An 18,661-nucleotide genomic window follows, 5' to 3' on the forward strand; every position below is an offset into this window, starting at 1 on the left:
TGGTGGTGGTGGTGGGGGGGTTAATCACTACACAGCATGGGGTCCAACAATTTTTGGACTACATGCTGTGTAGTGAATAGGATCGTTTTTAAAATCCAATCTCCGAATGATTGGAAATTGGATTTTAAAAACGATCCTGAAATGTCAAGATCGGCTCAACTCTAAGTGCTGGCGATGTAGCAGTGTCCAATGTAGCAGAGCTGGACCTGCTACACACTGGACCTGCTGCGTGTGTAGCAGGTTCAGCTCTGCTTCATCTCGGCATAGGAATGCATTGACCAGCGTTAATTGGCCGAATGCTGTACTTCTGTATGTCATTCGGCCAATCAATGCTGGTCAATGCACTCCTATGGGAAAAAGTCAGCTCGTGCATATCACAAGCTGACCAGATCCCGACCAGATAGAGCCCAAAAGAGCCGGGTGAGTGACATCCCCCCCTAAATAAAGGTAATCCCTAGCTAACCCTGCCTGTAGATCTGTCCCTGTCTCACAGTCACATAGTGCACAGTCCCAAATTAGTCAAATGGTAAATCCACCATTCATCTAAATTGGAGGTTATCTGATTCCGGCCACCAATTACTTTTTCCGATTTTTTTTTCACTGCCTCCGTTGTAGTTCCTGTCCCACCTCCCCTGCGCTGTTATTGGTGCAAAAAACGCGCCAGGGAAGGTGGGAGGGGATACGAATTTTTACTGTGTTTGCGGCCTTGTATTCAATTGTAATCGAATATCCCGAACGGCCTGATATTCAATCGAACGGCATTTGCTCATCTCTACTGACCACCAATGGCACTCCAACCACCAACAGGCTCAGGGCAGTGTTAGTACTTGTGTCACCCCCTCTACCTCATAGATTGTAAGCTCCTGTGATCAGAGCCCTCGGTCCCATTGTGTGAAGTGACTATTTCTGTGTAATGTATCTTTTAGTCTGTACTTGAACCCTACAAATTGTACAGCACTGCGGAATATGTTGGCGCCATATAAATAAAATGTCTTATTATTACCACAGGCCTCATCTGCACCAGCCTTTGAGGGTCGCTGAAGCCTCCATAACCTCATCTATGACCAGTCACAACCTCCTGGCCTTCTTCTACTGGGCTGCTGCCTATCTACCTATTGGAGGAACATCCAAAGTTTCTTCAACATGAAGTGTTCAGTCAAGAAGATACTTGAAATGCAGAACTTTTAGTATTTGGGCTGCTCCTCGCTTTGGTCAAAGTATAGAAATAAAATTGGTATATCTCGAACAATTGCTTTACTGTACTGCCGAAAATGGATCACTAGGGTTGAGCCGATCTTCAGATTTCAGGATCGATTCTAAAATCCAATTTCCGATCATTTTCCAGCTGATCCCGAAGTGAAATTTGCTCGATCGCCGATCGGGATTCAATTTTTCCCGATCCTGATTGCTCAACCCTAGTCAAGGTTTCTCTATGGGAAAAGTCACTTTTAGGGTTGAGCCGATCTTGAGATTTCAAAATCCGATTTCCGATCATTTTACAGCTGATCCCGATCGTGAAATTTGCTCGATTGCCGATCGGGATCCGATCTTTTCGGATCCCTATCGCTCAACCCTCGTATGCACATATATTACAAAAAAAAACAACAACAAAAAACACGCCCCTAGATTTCATTTTTTTAGTGTATGGGCAATATTGAGGGAATAAATGACAATTCACATATATGTTTTACATATGGTAAATGTACGCGGGACATGTCGCACTCAGCAGCAGTAGATATGTACATTATTAACCCTTCCCTGTACAAGCAGATGGTTGACTCTGCTAAGAATAAAAAAAAGGGTTAATATTAAAATCCTGTACTTCTAATTGTATCTCCCGCCTCTCGGGTACATGGATAGTCCCATTAAAATGCCACGTAATAAGGTTTAGCTGCTGCTCCGGCGTCATAGATTGGATTGGTAGGTGCTCTGGTAATCTTCGGCCTCCATGAGTAGGGGCTGAGTCTCCTCCGAGAACACTCTCTTCCTCCGTCGACAGGCCAAGCCCACAATCGTTGCGATCACAGCTGTAATTAGGCCTCCCACCACGGCGGCTCCCACAAGCCATTGCCAGATTTGTCTGGCTTCTTCCAGGTAACGCAACAAGAAGTCGGCAATTGAGTCTGAGGAAGTAAAGGACAAGCGGTTAGGTTTAGTGGATGCTGAAAGTTTTACTGAAAGGGATTCTATCATTAAAACTCAATTTTTAGTCCCTGACACGTAGGAATAGCCTTAAGAAAGGCTATTCGTCTCCTACCTTTAGATGTCTTCTTCGTGCCGCCGTTTGGTATAAATCCGGTTTTCGTCTCTTGCAGCACTGTGAACTGAGAACTCTCCATCTTCTTCAGGAATGGGTTCTCTTCCTGTCTTCTTCTGGCGGTGGCTTCAAACTTCTAGGCCTCGGGCAGCCGACTGCGCATGCCTGCCGGCCACAAGAAATGTGTAAGCGGCCATTTTCTTGTGGCCGGTGGGCATGCGCAGTTGGCTTTGCCCTAGTTTGAAGCCAGCGCCGGAAAAAGACAAGTGAAGAGCCTGTTCCTGAAGAAGGTGCTAGAGAGATCTTGCGCAGCATTGGGGACGCCCCCAGTGCTGTTTGAAGGTAGAGGACCGCCCCCAGTGCTGTGTGAGAACTCATTTGCATACCAACCAAAACCGGGATTTATACCGAACGGCGGCCCCGGAGAAGACATCTAAAGGTAGGAAAAGAATAGTCTTTCTTAAGGTTCAACAAAAAAAATTGATTTTAATGGTAGACTCTCTTTAAAAGGCTTCAGTGGGAGCTGAACTGCAGTTACAGCACTTGGCCACTATGCGGTGTACAGAGCCATCTACTTCTGGCTTCATGCACTGTATAGTATTGTCGATTACAAATTTATGGCCTATCCCAATAAATTAACCCTTTTAAGGTTTGAATGGAAGAAACCACTGAGAACACAGCACAGGACTAGCACGATATTATTAATTATATTATATTAACCCTATAATGGCTACATCCGGACAGAAGGTTTTCTTCACAAATTGCTCCAAATGTCAATTTAACCAGTGCGATCGATGTAGGGTCAGGGATAAAAGATATAATTGGAAGGCGCTCCGGAATGACTTATTAGGACACCTTTAATGCGCCGTATTGATCCCAGTTGAGGTTTTAATACATATTCTCTTGCTTAGTCAAACAAACTTTCATATATCAATGGAATCCAATAACGTAAAGTCTTCTATTGACTGTCTTGTTTACAGAAGATCTGTGACCCCACGACGGCCATAACAGGGATCCCTTGGGCGTTCTAAAATCCTGTGTTGTACACGTCTCATTTATCTTCTGGGTGTATCGATACTGTATGATCTATAGGCGGATGTCTGTATCAGCACAAACACCATTGATCACGTTCTATCACAAGGATCTCAGAGGTGTAAGAGGATGGCAAAGGATTCCAATACAGAAGAAGATAAATCAGTCAGGGAAAGATTAGTATGAATCAAAAGATTTAGTCTTCAAGGAGATCAATCGAGATTTGACTTAATGGAAGGTTAAAAGGAATTGATTCGCCAAAAATTACCCATTTTTAAATCATGTCTATGTTAGAGTACTGAATCCTGCTATTTTCATGCTGGCCACTAAGCCTAATAATAGACTGACTGCCGTACTGACTGACTGTGTGCAGGGGATACTATGAGGGATAATACTATGTGCAGGAGCCACTATGGGGCATAATACTGTGTGTAGGGGCCACTATGGGGTATAATACTGTGTGCAGGGGCCACTATGGGGCATAATACTGTGTGTAGGGGCCACTATGGGGGATAATACTGTGTGTAGGGGCCACTATGGGGTATAATACTGTGTGCAGGGGCCACTATGGGGCATAATACTGTGTGTAGGGGCCACTATGGGGGATAATACTGTGTGCAGGGGCCACTATGAGGGATAATACTGTGTGCAGGGGCCACTATGGGGGGATAATACTGTGTGCAGGGGCCACTATGGGGGATAATACTGTGTGCAGGGGCCACTATGGGGGATAATACTGTGTGCAGGGGCCACTATGGGGGGATAATACTGTGTGCAGGGGCCACTATGGGGCATAATACTGTGTGTAGGGGCCACTATGGGACATAATACTGTGTGCAGGGGCCACTATGGGGTATAATACTGTGTGCAGGAGCCACTATGGGACATAATACTGTGTGCAGGGGCCACTATGGGGTATAATACTGTGTGCAGGAGCCACTATGGGGTATAATACTGTGTGTAGGGGCCACTATGGGGCATAATACTGTGTGCAGGGACCACTATGGGGGATAATACTGTGTGCAGGGGCCACTATGGGGTATAATACTGTGTGCAGGGGACACTATGGGGCATAAAACTGTGTGCAGGGGCCACTATGGGGCATAATACTGTGTGTAGGGGCCACTATGGGGGATAATACAGTGTGCAGGGGACACTATGGGACATAATACTGTGTGCAGGGGCCACTATGGGGTACAATACTGTGTGCAGGGGCCACTATGGGGCATAATACTGTGTGTAGGGGCCACTATGGGGGATAATACTGTGTGCAGGGGCCACTATGGGGCATAATACTGTGTGCAGGGGCCACTATGGGGTATAATACTGTGTGCAGGGGACACTATGGGGCATAAAACTGTGTGCAGGGGCCACTATGGGGCATAATACTGTGTGTAGGGGCCACTATGGGGGATAATACAGTGTGCAGGGGACACTATGGGACATAATACTGTGTGCAGGGGCCACTATGGGGTACAATACTGTGTGCAGGGGCCACTATGGGGCATAATACTGTGTGTAGGGGCCACTATGGGGGATAATACTGTGTGCAGGGGCCACTATGGGGGATAATACTGTGTGTAGGGGCCACTATGGGGGATAATACAGTGTGCAGGGGCCACTATGGGGCATAATACTGTGTGTAGGGGCCACTATGGGGCATAATACTGTGTGCAGGGGCCACTATGGGGCATAATAGAGTGCGCAGGAATGTGTAGGAGTAGGTCGGTCGAGGTCGTTGGTGCATGTCAAAAGTTCGCCATAGGGCCCCGCCATTCCTAGTTATGCCACTGCATAATTACATCCACAATACTATAGAGAGAGTTGTATAGACAATACATTATGTAGGAGAGTATAATATTAACTTAACTTGGCATTAGGAAATTCTATTGAAACTAATAGAGCCTGTGGCTCAGTCAGTAGAGTAACAGCCTAAGGTTACGGTCACACTTGTGCTGGGCTCTTCGTAATCGGATCCACTGGGGAACCCAAACAACAGAGAGCAGAGACTATAATGGTGTCTATCGGTGTTTTTATACTGAAACTGGTGGTGGAGAGACATCGAAGTAGATGTGAACCTAGCCTGACATACTCTTCACATCCCAGCTCACAAACAAGCTTGGATGCCTTTCTCGAACAGAACAATTTTACAGGTTATTGGCTCTAGATTTTAGATTTTGATCCAAGGTTTTATATCGAGTGTGAGATTGGAGTCAGGAAGGAAGTTTTTTTGTCTTTTTCTGGATCAACACTGTAGGGTTATAGGTTGATGGACTGATGTCTTCATCCAACCTCATCTACTATGTAACAACAACCACACACACACCCCCCAACCACACACCAATGGTGACATACAAGGGAATTCATACATTTCTTCCCTGACCACTCTTGTCCCCACCATTCATCTCTACCTTAATCTATTGATCCATCATAACACAATCTCCAAACCTCAGAAGATTTTTTTCATTCTACAGTTTTGTTTCAGAACCAGAACTGGTATTATACTGTAGGGCAGGGGTGCTCACACTTTTTCAGCATGTGAGCTACTTTATAAACTGACCAAGGCAAAAGATCTACTACACTTCTTGTGGGCGGGGCCTGTGCGTGGGGCGGGGTGTGTCTGTGGGCAGGGCCGGGCGGAGCATGAAAGCAGGAGACAGCGGCGTTCTGTGGCCGCCCAGGGATCCCTGGTGTCGATCGCAGGATGCAGCCAGGGATCCCCAGTGTCTGCTTGAGATGACTCTCAGCCTGCGCTGTGAAGAAGCAGCACCCCGGCTCCCTCCATCCCTAAGAGCGGGGAGCGCATCATCCCCCAGAGCTGCTGCCTGGTCTGCAAGTGTCCGGAGTGCTTGTTCACAGCGCAGGCTGAGAGTCGACTCTCAGCCTGCACTGTGAACAAGCAGACACCGGGGATCCCTGGCTGCATCCCGCGATCGACCCATACGTCCTTTGCGATCGACCGGTAGATCGCGATCGACGTATTGGGCACCCCTGCTGTAGGGTCTTTAGACTCCAGAGTACAACAAGCGGAGGTGCTTAAACCAACAGGCCCATTCACCTAACCTTGGGTTCCGCCATGGCATACGAGGAGTATTCCCTTCCTCTTCAGGCCTCCGGGATGAGGTCGTGATGTTGGCACCGACATCATTCAGGAGGCAAACAGAGACTTAGAGGACAAGGACCTGCACCAGATTCTACAACAGACCCCAAGAGGTAAGGTATTTTACGTACATCCCTTTGGATTCGGCCTAGTATACTATCAAGTCTGAAGAGACTCAGTGGTTTATGGGTGGCGAAGATCCAAATTTTTTGGAAAATTTGTAATAAACCAGGCTCATTACAACCGTTCCACTCATCCCTAGTCTTCTCATCTCCAAGCCATCATGGTCTTCAGAATTTTTCTCATGCCCTCCCATACTCGGGAACGCACTACCCCAACACCTCAGACTATGCTCCTCCAAAACGAAGACCTTGAAAAGGGTTAATCTAAAAAAAAATTGTAAACATCTTAATCCTTGTATAAAAGGACCTATGGGATGCCATCAACCAATTTCCAGTTCCGGGTCTCAGTGGTCATCTTATAAGAGCCAGGTGACTTGTTACATAAGTCTTCGCAACAGTGTTTTTGTTTCAGAGGAGGATTTGGAGTCTCCTTGTGGCAATGTTCGAGTGAGATAAGAAGAGTCTCTTTCCTTCCGCGGCATACACAATGAACCTCAGCGATGATATTCAGCAGAAGGAGCCTCATTGAGATGAAGAACACGTAAAATACAGAATCTGCTATGAAGCCCATAACAGTGTAGAATTAATGGTCCTAATAAAACTAGCCATGAATAAAATAGCTGTAATTACCATTGTCCTGGGTATATAGGGCTGGCATAGCCCCCCCCCCCCATCCTACATCTCCTATTACTCAAGCTTTACATGCCAAAAAGATGCTAAATGTATAATATAAAGGAACAGAAGCCTCCCGAGAAATATCCCAAAACTCTATCAATGATAGTTCCACATCAACTGAAGAGCTTCTAACCAAAAGGAGAATGTAGCGCGGGGGCGAGGCCAACATAGCGCAAGGGCGAGGCCAACCTAGCGCATGGGCGAGACCAACATAGCGCAAGGGCGAGGCCAACCTAGTGCATGGGCGAGGCCAACCTAGTGCATGGGCGAGGCCAACCTAGCGCATGGGCAAGGCCAACGTAGCGTAGGGGCGAGGCCAACACAACGCAGGAGCAAGGCCAATGTAACGCAGGGGCGAGATCAATGTAAGGCAGGGGCGAGGCCAACACAGTGCAGAGGCGAGACCAATGTAATGCAGCGGCAGGGCCAACATAGCGCAGGGCGAGGCCAACGTAGCGTAGGGGCGACGCCAATGTAACGCAGGGGCAAGATCAATGTAAGGCAGGGGCGAGGCCAACACAGTGCAGAGGCGAGACCAATGTAATGCAGCGGCAGGGCCAACATAGCGCAGGGCGAGGCCAACGTAGCGTAGGGGCGACGCCAATGTAACGCAGGGGCGAGATCAATGTAGGGCAGGGGCAGGGCCAACACAGTGCAGGGGCGAGGCCAACGTAGCGCAGGGGCGAGGCCAACGTAGCGCAGAAAACTACTACCAAGAAAATAGCAAGAAAGAGCATGTCTTCCTCTTGAAGAACAATCTTGTCCTATCTTACATGGACAGCCCATTGTAATGAGAACAGTGTAATACGTTATTTCTCCTGTGGGGGCACTGCAGGGTAATCGAGCACTTGCCGATTACAGGTGATCGTTGGGGATTCTAATAAAGGGATCAGCTATAACAAAATGGATTTCATTACGATTGAAAAAAAAAAAAACATTATGTCCCACTACACAATTGAGAAACGACTTCTATAGTGTTAAAGCATAATTCCATTCTTATGAATTTTTTTTTTTTCTCATATCTTATTAAAGTAATGTGTCCTTCTCCATTTATTAGGCTGCTCTCCTCCTTCGTATCTCCACTCAGGCTGCTGTCTCCAATCTGTACTCCTGTTGCCTAATACACAAGTCTATGGAGAAGGTAGAGGGGAGCAGGCTGTCAATTGGTTTCTTCTCTTATTCTGTGCAGAGTCTTATCTTGAAGACACAGCAGTGTTAAAGGAGCTCTCTACTGCACAGCAGGAGTTATTTGTGTCTTTTGCAGCAGCCTCCTCCTCTCCCTCCCTCTCTATAGACTTCTATGTAAAAAGTAACTCAATAACTAATTTGGAGAGGGACAGATTCTGCTTGAAGGATCAATAGAAGTTATTGAAAATAAATAAGTTGCAGACATTACAGGGCTCTTCCAAGACCAAGATATTGATAACCTATCCTGATGATAGGTCATCAATATCAGATGATAGGTGGGGTCCAATATTCAGCCTCCCCACCAATCAGCTATTTTACGAGCCCACGGTGTTCAGATGAGTACTGTGGACTCTACACTACTTACTAAGCACAGCACCGTACATTGTGTAGTGGTGGTGCTTGATATTACTGCTCAGCCCCATTCACTTGAATGGGACTGAGCTTCAAACAGGCCATCTGACTGATGCTTGAGAAGTGATGAGCTGAAATGTCCAAGCTTAATTTGGTTATTAAAATATAGGTTACCTTCTAGCGACGCACGCCCTTTAAGACTATAGTAAAGTTGTACATTTTGGGTAATGTATACAATATATTACCAAAATAGAAATCTCAGTACCTGATTCTGCTAGATAGTCATAATCATATCCAAAGTCTCTGGACGGGGCAAAGAATTCTCCGTTAGTATACAGTGGGATGAACGGCACCATGTAGTAGCCACGGTTATGACCAATCGGTGCATTGGCTTCTGGAAAGACATCTAGTGATGGTTGATGTCTTCTGAGCCACTGCTCGAATATGCTGGGAACAAGAAAAACAACAACTTGTAATAACATGAACCAGTATTTAAAGGGATTGTCCACTTTGGACAAAGCTTCTAAGAACTTGTCACCACTCCTGAAGCATCCGATTTAGAAAACACTTGTGTGCCCCATCAATTCTGAAACATCCTATCTTAAAAACTGTAGGGCAGTTTCTCTGATCCTCTTCCAAGAAATTTGACATCTGGGTGTCATCATTCCCCTACCCAGTGACACTGGCAGCACTAATCGGACAGTCAGACTTTAGGTTCAAATCAAATCAAATCAAATCAAATCAAAAAAGCTTTATTGGCACGTCCGAATAGATATTTGGCATTGCCAAAGCTAGTAAAGTGTGTGTGGGGGGGGGGAGTTGGACTTGGGTGGGTGAGTGGTGGGGGTGGGGTGGATGGTTTGGGGTATAACAGTCCATGGAGTCTCATCTTCTTCTTTGTTGGTGACTGCTATATGGGGAGGTGGGGGTGGGGTTCATGGGGTGTTGTATTGTGCCAAAGTCAAAAGAGTTAATTCAAGCATTCATGGTGGTCTTAGAAGAAGTTAAGATCGGTATCACTAATGGTCCAGGGCAGTGAGGGGTTAATTCCAGTGTCCCCGATGATGTAGGGCAGTGAGGGGTGGGTGGGGGTGGGTTAACGCCTACTGCATGTCCCAGGTGGTCTAGGTTTCAGGTCATTATATTTGGCAGTCTATGATAGTGAGAGTCAATTCCAGTATTCATGGTGCTTTTGGACAATGATGGAGTAATTTAAGTATCCCTAGTGGTCTAGGGCAGAGGAGAGTGAAAGGGGTAACGTTAATATCCCTGACCTGAGGGAAATGGTTAGTGAGGAATACCTGGAGAGATATAGACCTCTCCAGGCTTCAGGGTTGCCTTGGCTCACTTCCAGTTCCCTCCCTATACTGATGAGAACAGGAAGGGGATAAAGAGAACTGTGCAGCTGTAACTGTATAGAATGCAAAGTTCTCTCCATGATCAGGCAGAGAAATTTAGGAGCGATCAGCAATACTATGGTGAACAGAAACTGAGTTGCAACGGTGACCCTTCTACCTAACGTCCGGCCACCAATAAAAGCTTCTGCAAATTTCTAATCCCAGCGTACGACAAAGCCAAAACCTTCACTGCCATTCGCATCTGCTCAGTCTGTTTCATTGCAGGTCTGTCTATAGCCTAGAACCATATTTCTGCTGCACGGAGTAAAATACGCTCCCAGTAGACCAAACTAGAAAAGGTCTATGTGATGTTAATAGGAAAACAATTTCCTCACTAAGCGCTCATTATTTGCCATATCAAGCTTCTTAGGGATTGGAACGATTCCCATTTTACCTGGTGTCTCTCACGTGAAATTTTGTCAGCCGTCTCTATGAGAGTCCGGGGAGAACCGCGTATTAGAAAACTGATCATGAAAAATCAGCAGGGGAAATGTCTTAGGTAAAGATGGAAGAGACACTTCAGAGCAGCAGAAGATGTTCTCCGTCATGGCAGGTCTTAAATCTCATTGTCTGATCCTATTGAGCAAATGAAGGATTCTGACAGGGAACGGAACTTTCCGGGGTTCAGAAGAGACTGTCAAAAATATCAGTACGGGATGTGGCGGCATTAAAGGTTCTTACAGTCTGGATTATTCTACCAACTTCTAGGAGTTTTGTATCAATTCTTAAAATTTGAGGACGCGCATCCATTTTCTTAGGCCCAGCATAGTGTAGGTCTGTGTTAGAAATAGGCGAGCTGACCAAACCGAACAATAGAGATTAGTTCCTGGAGAACTAAAATGGCCACCACATTATACCTTGGGGACTCTATAGGGACAAAAATTACCATCCCACCCATCACCATCCCTTTTGGGCCTCCTTGCAGCATCCAGTGATCTCCTGGAGATGTCATGAGCCAGAGGTCATGGCTGAGACCTGCCATTGGGCCATCCATGGTCAAGTCAAGTGTCATGACCCTTGGTGTGTAGATGTCAATGGTTTGACCCAATTGTAGGCCTCAGTGGTGACCCCAGGCTGATGACGTCATCAGGAGGTCACCGGATGCTTCAAGGAGGCCAGAAAGGGGTAGGCCTCTACGTATTATACTTTGAGGTCTGATGAGTAGAGATGAGCAAACAGTAAAATGTTCGATATTCGTTTCGAGTAGCCCCTCAATATTCGACTACTCGAATCGAATATCGAATCCTATTATAGTCTATGGGGGGAAAATGCTCGTTTCAGGGGTAGGCAACATTTGATCAAATTACACTTACCAAGTCGGGCTGGATCCTCCAAGAAGTCTTCTCCGTGCAGCGTCCCCGCGGCATCTTCCGGCTCTGAATTCACATTACCAGGCATCGGGCCTGGGCAGAGCCGACTGCACATGCCCGCACTACAAGAAAATGGCCGCTTACAGTCAAAGCGGCCATTTTCTTGTAGCGCGGCCATGCGCAGTCGGCTCTGCCCAGGCCTGATGCCTGGTAGAGTGAATGAAGAGCCGGAAGACGCCGCGGGGACGCTGCACGGAGAAGACTTCTAAAGGTAGGAGAAGAACCAGCGTTGATTGGCCGACTGTATAGCATTCGGCCAATCAATGTTGGTTCTGCATCAAACTTTTCCATTCGAATAGCGAGTGGTACTCGATCGAGTACGAGTATTTCAAACACCGTAGTATTCGATTGAATACCTACTTGATCGAATACTACTCGCTCATCTCTACTGAACAGATCAAGTCCGCCTCCCATCGAAGTGTTGATTTTAGCAGGAATTTCAAAATTCTTATACAGAGTCAGACAACCCGTCCCACAAGAACACAACGAGACGCAATCCCGTTGTGTATCTATTTCTGTAGCTCCAGAAGGGTTTTTTGGGGGCACTATTCCTTTGCATAAAGAAATCTTGTCCCCGAGTCCTCTCCCCTCCCCGTCTTCATTTCTATATTCAGATCCCTGATATTCCTCCAGCTTGACCTAGTATTAAGGACAGAGTGATGTCAGCGTGTCCCCGTCATGGAGCCGGCGCGCCAACTACTGGGAATGGTTATTTATGACAATGTCGGAGTCTCACCTGTCAACAAATGCGTGATGAAGAACAAAAATAGGGTCATTAGCAGATCCCTGAACGGAGGACATCGAGCCGTTCAGATAGACGTGCAGAGAATTGTGCATGTTACTCTGCGAGAGGTTTGCGATGCCGGTCCGAGGATTAGAATAACCTGGAGATGGGAGAAAAATTTTAAAAAAAGAAAGTCATGAATGGAACCAAAATGAGTAATGATGGTCTGCAGGTCAATCATTGTTCTGGAAATATGGATATCTATATTACGGCCAGGGAGCCTTGCCCAACCGTGGGCCTAATACATACTGGTAGCACATGCTCCGAACATACGGTGCGAGCACTTACCTTCCAAGGTGTTCCTGAAGCTGAAGTTCGCGTTGCGATCCATAGGTGCAGTCTCATAGTCTGTTAGGGATATGCAGGCCTCCACATCAGCCGAGGTAGGCAAATTAGGTGTCCGATTTCTGTCGTGGCGCCCAGGACTCCTCAGTAAGGGACCTTCATTTGTGCCATTGCACACGATTCTTAGGCGATTGTATTCTTCAGGCTGACTGCATATGATCTGAAGATAGGACGACAAACAAGAACTAAAAAATTACAAAACTTGTAGCACAGAGAGAGTTCCTGACGTGTGAAGAACTTGCCACCACTTGGATTCAGGTCTACTACATCACTATGGTCCACCATTACTTTAGGTCGAATTCGGGTTTACGGTCTGGACCGTCCTCAGGATAGGCCATCAATTTTAGTGGGGGTCCAATTCCTGGCACCTCAACTGTTTGAAGGGACCAAATCGCTTGCGTCGGTTCTAGAACCCCTATCATGGCAGAGGTGCCAAGTGTCAACCACACTGCTCTCTGCAATTCACAACACAACCACTGGGCGGCCACAGACACAAACAGGATAAGCATCTTGTGATAAAGTATCACAAAATCGTGTCATTTTGAAAAGCTGATCTTCTAACATACATATCTTGATATTACCAACCAAGAGGACACAACCCAGTTAAGTTGTCTGGATAGATTAAATGAAACCCAACCAAACTCAACATTTTGGGTAGAATTGGCTAATGTATATGAGGCTACCTAATTATCCAATGGAGAAGAGTGGGCTCATAACATAGTCAATTCTTTGCAGGCTATGCCCTATTCGACATATGGAAAATCTGCAATCTGTTTGTCCCGTGCAGCCCTAGCCTTAACCCGACGTTCATTGCCCCCAGTGATATACCGGCTCCTTTACCATCTGGGATACAAGATGATATTTCCTGCTGTGTCGCAGGACATTAACCATGGAGGCAGGCCGGTGTTCTGTCAGTCGAGATGTACTGAATATTCTGTATACACTGACTAGACGGATTATAATGCTCCGTCACTAACCAAAGATAGCGCAACAAATCGGTTGCAGCATGGCTTCCTATGAATGAATGCTCCCATTATCAGACACAGACAGAATCGCTTCTGCTTTGGCTGTGACTGACTTAAAGGAACACTCCAGGCAAAATGAAAGGAACATTTATTAAAGGGATCCTATTATTCAGATAGCATTTTTTTGTCCCTAACACGTCGGAATAGCCTTAAAAAAGACTATTCTTCTCCTACCTTTAGATGTCTTCTCCGGGTCGCCGTTCCGTAGAATTCCCGGTTTTCTTCTGTATGCAAATGGGTTCTCTCGCAGCACTGGAGGTTGCGAGAGAACTCTCCAGCACCGCCTCCATCTTCTTCAGGAACGACCTCTTCACGCATCTTTTTCCAGAGGTTGTCTTGAGACTTGTAGGCCTTGGGCAGAGCCGACTGTGCATGTCCACAAGCCACAAGAAAATGGTCGCTTATTTACTGTGTAAGCGGCCATTTTTCTTGTGGCCGTGGGCATGCGCAGTCGGCTCTACCCGAGGCCTACAAGTTTCACCGCCTGCGCTGGAAGATGACGCATCAAGACCCCGTTCCTGAAGAAGATGGAGGCGGCGCTGGAGAGCTCTCTCGCAGCTTTGGGGACGCCCCCAGTGCTGTGAGAGAACTCATTTGCATACAGAAGAAAACCGGGATTTCTACTGAACGGCGGCGCGGAGAAGACATCTAAAGGTAGGAGAAGAATAGTCTTTCTTATGGCTATTCCTACGTGTTAGGGACAAAAATGCAATCTGAATGATAGGATCCCTTTAAGTTATCTACAGCGACCAATCACAGCACAGCTTTCATTTTGTTTTCTGCTTTTGAACAATAAAAGCTGCGTAGTGATTTGTTGCTATGGGTAACAAAGATCATTTCAAAGTCTATTCAACTGTGTTATGACTACTACTAGGCCTAATGGGGGCGCTCTATGATACAGGGATTCTGACCACAACAAAAAGTGAATCCCTGCGCCATTCTCTGCCCCCTTCAGGCCCTGCACTAGGCATAACGTAAATCAGTTTTACCTGGAGAATACCTTTAAGAAACAGACTAGACCACAGCTACGTTCAGGGGGGACCTGAAGAATAGAACTGGGCCGCTAAGACTGCGCTTACACACAGAGCCCAGCCGACCCCATTGACTATAAAGGGACCCGCCATTTTGAAACTGAAAGCAGTGAAGAAAGAAAGGCCTCTGTGCAATGTAGTCGCCAATGGAGACTCCGATGCAGAAGTGAACCCAGTCTAAAAAATTAGCTGAGACTTTACACCGATAAATATTGTGCACCCTATAAGCAAGGGCAGGACAAAAACATGGAGGATCCTTAGGAGATGCCATCAATATTAGATCAATGGGGGGGGACTGTCTGACACCCCTAGTTATTTGAAGACAATGCAGAACTTGGGCGATGGCTTTGGCCCCATATTTACCAAGCACACCACCATATATTGTACAGTGGCTATACTTTGTATCGGAGTTCAGCCCCATACACCTGAATGGGACTGAGCTGCGAACCCATCAATGTGATGTCACATGGTCTGTGAAGCTCATCTATCAACACTGCTGCCATACTGAACAGCTGATCTGTCAAGGTTCCATGTTTTGGACCCAGCTGGTCCTAAAGGTCACTCATCAATTTTTTTAGTCCTAAAAAAAACCCTTTAAGACACCATTATGGCCCTTTCCTATTAGTTTTCGTGAATTCCTATTATACAAGGTTCCCATAGAATAGAAAGATTTATTCTATATTATAAGTGTCCGATCCTTGAGGCCCTGCAATCTCCGGAAGCCCCATAGAAATATATGGAACATCAGTCAATGGCGCTCCATTCACAAGACGGCGTTAAGGGGCTTTTCAGTCTCCTGTAATCCTGATTCCTGGGGAACTGAAGAGGACTTGAGGATGCCCCTCAAATAATTTGCTGAATTTACCAGCATAGCCAACGTCATATACCATAATTGGACCTCAGAGGGACGCCTCCCTCAAAGCCTTCCCCACCCCTGCCCGAGAGAACACCTTGCATCTGCTTTGGACTTGGCGTGCCCCTATATCACATGACTATCCATAGGCAGGGGGAAATGCATGGCTGCCTGCTGATTGCCCTGGTGCACGCCGATCAGATGATTAATGGGGGGGGGGGGGCTGTATGTTATATTATATTATATCATATTATAATATACAATAAAACCTTCTGCAATTTTTTTTAATATACTGAATGAATATGACTATATAACCTCTGTATCTGGGAGAAAAAAATAAATAAAAAATTCCAAGAAAACAAAACAAACAAAAAATTTTTTTAAATTGTACCTTCAACATCGCCATAATACATCCGGATTTTAGCACTCGTATTAAAGCGGAAGCAAAATTTCCTTAGGGAATGTCACCAAAGTAGTACAGGGGGAGGAGAGACTATGCTATATGTGCCGCCATATAATGCTGTATATAGAAATATACCTCTATAATACACCATACAGGCAGCGTATTATGGCCCAAGCCTGCAAAGACCTAAACTGACCATCGCATATACTTCTAAAGCGGTCCATTCGTATTCTTAGACCCATTGTCAATCTCACCTCGGTTGTATACCTGCAAAGTGTGCCCATAATGCAACACGCCTGACCCTTCTTCCCTCCGTGCATTAGCCTTGAGGCAGATCAGTGGAGACCCAACTGTGTAGACCCCCACCGATCGGGAGGACAGGGGTGTCTGGTCCCCATTCTGAATGGACCTGTGGTTGGCGGTCCCTACACTCACAGCTCAAGTTAGTACTGGGGACAAACCACGAAGACCTCCACAAATCTACAAGTCATCTCCTACCCTGGAGATAAGGAAGAACTTGCTCGGATGGGAAAACATTACAGCTTTTCTGCAATGTGAGGGCTAGTCCCCATACATTTTTGGTACCAAATATACATCATGCATATCCCCCATACCTTTAACCATACGCCCCAATAGTGGGTTACAGCTAAGGTCCACTCATGACATCACTGTTGAGCAAGTGCTACAGTTGCGGTACAATTTTTTTCTCTGAATTTTCACACCATGTCCATTTTTGCTGCAGATTTTCACAGCAGATTGGATCTTTTTCAATGTGTGGACAGCTAAGTCTATGACAGATCCATATGGAACTCAGACGGATTTTTACTACGTGGATATATTGGAAGACCATGTTTTGGAAGACCTTCACAATTCCTATTGAAGCCAGTCTTGGCTTTGGCTGAAAAAAAATGCAGCAAAATTGCAACAAAAACCACAGCTTTCCGAAACATGTGGCCTCATCCTTCTAGAGAACATGGTTGTGTAAGTGACAACACTTACCTGCCAGGAGGAGAAGAAAGAAGCCGGGCTCAGGAGAATGTTGCTGGTTGGGTGGCTTCCTCCAAAAAACTCATCGGTACAGATATCACACTGCTGGGCGTCTCTCCAGTCCCAGAAAGGAATGGTGAAGTTCTCATCATCCGTAAGCTTCTGAATTTCATGCTCCCAATGCAGCAAGAAGAACCTGTGCCAGGGCAGAAAACCTGGCGCTTCATGGGCAAAATCCACGTTGGTCCATACCTGGTCACCTTCTAGGAAAGCATCCCTGGAGGAGTAATAGTGCAGCCATACAAACAGGTCATACACGTTGATGTCTGCAAACATTGGGTTGGAGCCATTGTTCATTTGCTCATAGGTCCCGGTGGCTATGACATAGTCGGGGCTAATGGTACGTTTGGCCAAATTGAGGTAGGCGATGAACTTGTCCTTCTCTGCTGAAGTCATCCTGAAAATTTCTTTTCTGATCATGGTTCTTCTCACTGTACAGTTGGGGCCAATGAAACCAAATTTGCAATCACCACAATTGTAGCCCATGAAGTTGCCCTGACATTGGCAGGTCCTGTTGTAGAAGACAGTGGGCCAGTTTTCCCTGTCATCAATCCCACTAAAGGGAAACTGAGGACCCACAGGAGAGTTGGACAGGACAACGTCTTGACATGTTCCTCTCCCAGAAGTTTCTCCACAAGGAGAACCATCTCCAGCCCAGACTGGGCAGCACTCTTTGCTCAAGAGGACCTCCGCTGAGCTACATGCCCTTGGGAATTGTCCATAGGCTGAGGGCAATACCAAGAGTAGGACAACAGCTGCAAATAGTATCCTACCACTTCTCATCCTGGTGTCCTGTACTTGACAAGCTCCTCAGCCCTCCACAACAGCCCAGGGAAGGAAGTTCTTCTGTTGTTCTCCTCACTTATTAATTGGGTTGATCACGTGTCGAGGCTTATATCACGTTGGGCTCTCACTCCCAGTGAAGAAAATTCCTAATCCCTCCCCCCCATCACCACTACTCATGTGAACTGATAGACACGGGAATGTGAGCAGATTTTTTTATTTTTTTTTCCAACACCAAAATTATTAATTTTTTTTTCCTTTTTGCAAGTTTTTGGATTTTTTTCAGACGATTTTTCTTTCCTAATTAGATGTTTAGTTTTCTCATTAAGAGGTCAAGCCGCAAAACACAAAGAAGAAATTAGATCAGAGCTGCGGGAAACTTGGAACTAATGAGTTAAATAGGCATGGAGAGCATGTGATCAAACCAATGCCGGGACGTTGGATAGAATGTAAGGAAACAATAATGAAAAATAAATAAATAAATAAAGTCCAGCATGGCCAAATTATTTTTTGGGCAGGCTAAGACTACGGCTACGCATAGAGAGCGAAACAAAGCAAAAAATAAGACAAAACTGGATCGGTAAAAAACCTTGCAAAAAATGCTTTCGTTTTCTAAGCTAAGCCCCCATGTAGCGAGATGCAGTCAAAAAGCGCTGCGAAAAAGGTTGCGGCAAAAACACATAGTGGAATTTTCCGCCACACTTTTCAGAGAAAGGGAGCTTTCACACGGGGCAAAATGGTTCGGAATCTGGCGCGACTCTGCACGGAATTCAGGCGGTGTTGCACGAATTCGATGTGGGATTGCCGCCAGAATCCACGCAGTTAAAAAGCCTCTCTATAGAGTTCTATGGGGAGGCTTTTTAACCACGCGGCATTCCTGCACGGAATTCGTGTGGAC

At 46.1% G+C, this 18,661-nt stretch overlaps 1 protein-coding gene across 1 annotated transcript; it reads right to left on the minus strand.

Moving 5' to 3' along the window:
• Positions 1-1,860: 1,860 nt before the first annotated feature.
• On the minus strand, positions 1,861-17,823 carry TYR (tyrosinase). The gene is made up of 5 exons (XM_075266170.1): positions 16,933-17,823; positions 12,565-12,781; positions 12,229-12,376; positions 8,991-9,172; positions 1,861-2,123 (listed from the first exon to the last, which is right to left on the minus strand). Exons 1-5 carry the CDS (start codon positions 17,761-17,763, stop codon positions 1,906-1,908), a joined length of 1,596 nt encoding a protein of 531 aa, XP_075122271.1. The 5' UTR covers positions 17,764-17,823; the 3' UTR covers positions 1,861-1,905.
• Between the last annotated feature and the right edge of the window lie 838 nt (positions 17,824-18,661).

Source organism: Leptodactylus fuscus, chromosome 2 (genome assembly GCF_031893055.1).
Source record: "Leptodactylus fuscus isolate aLepFus1 chromosome 2, aLepFus1.hap2, whole genome shotgun sequence".
NCBI lineage: Eukaryota > Metazoa > Chordata > Amphibia > Anura > Leptodactylidae > Leptodactylus > Leptodactylus fuscus.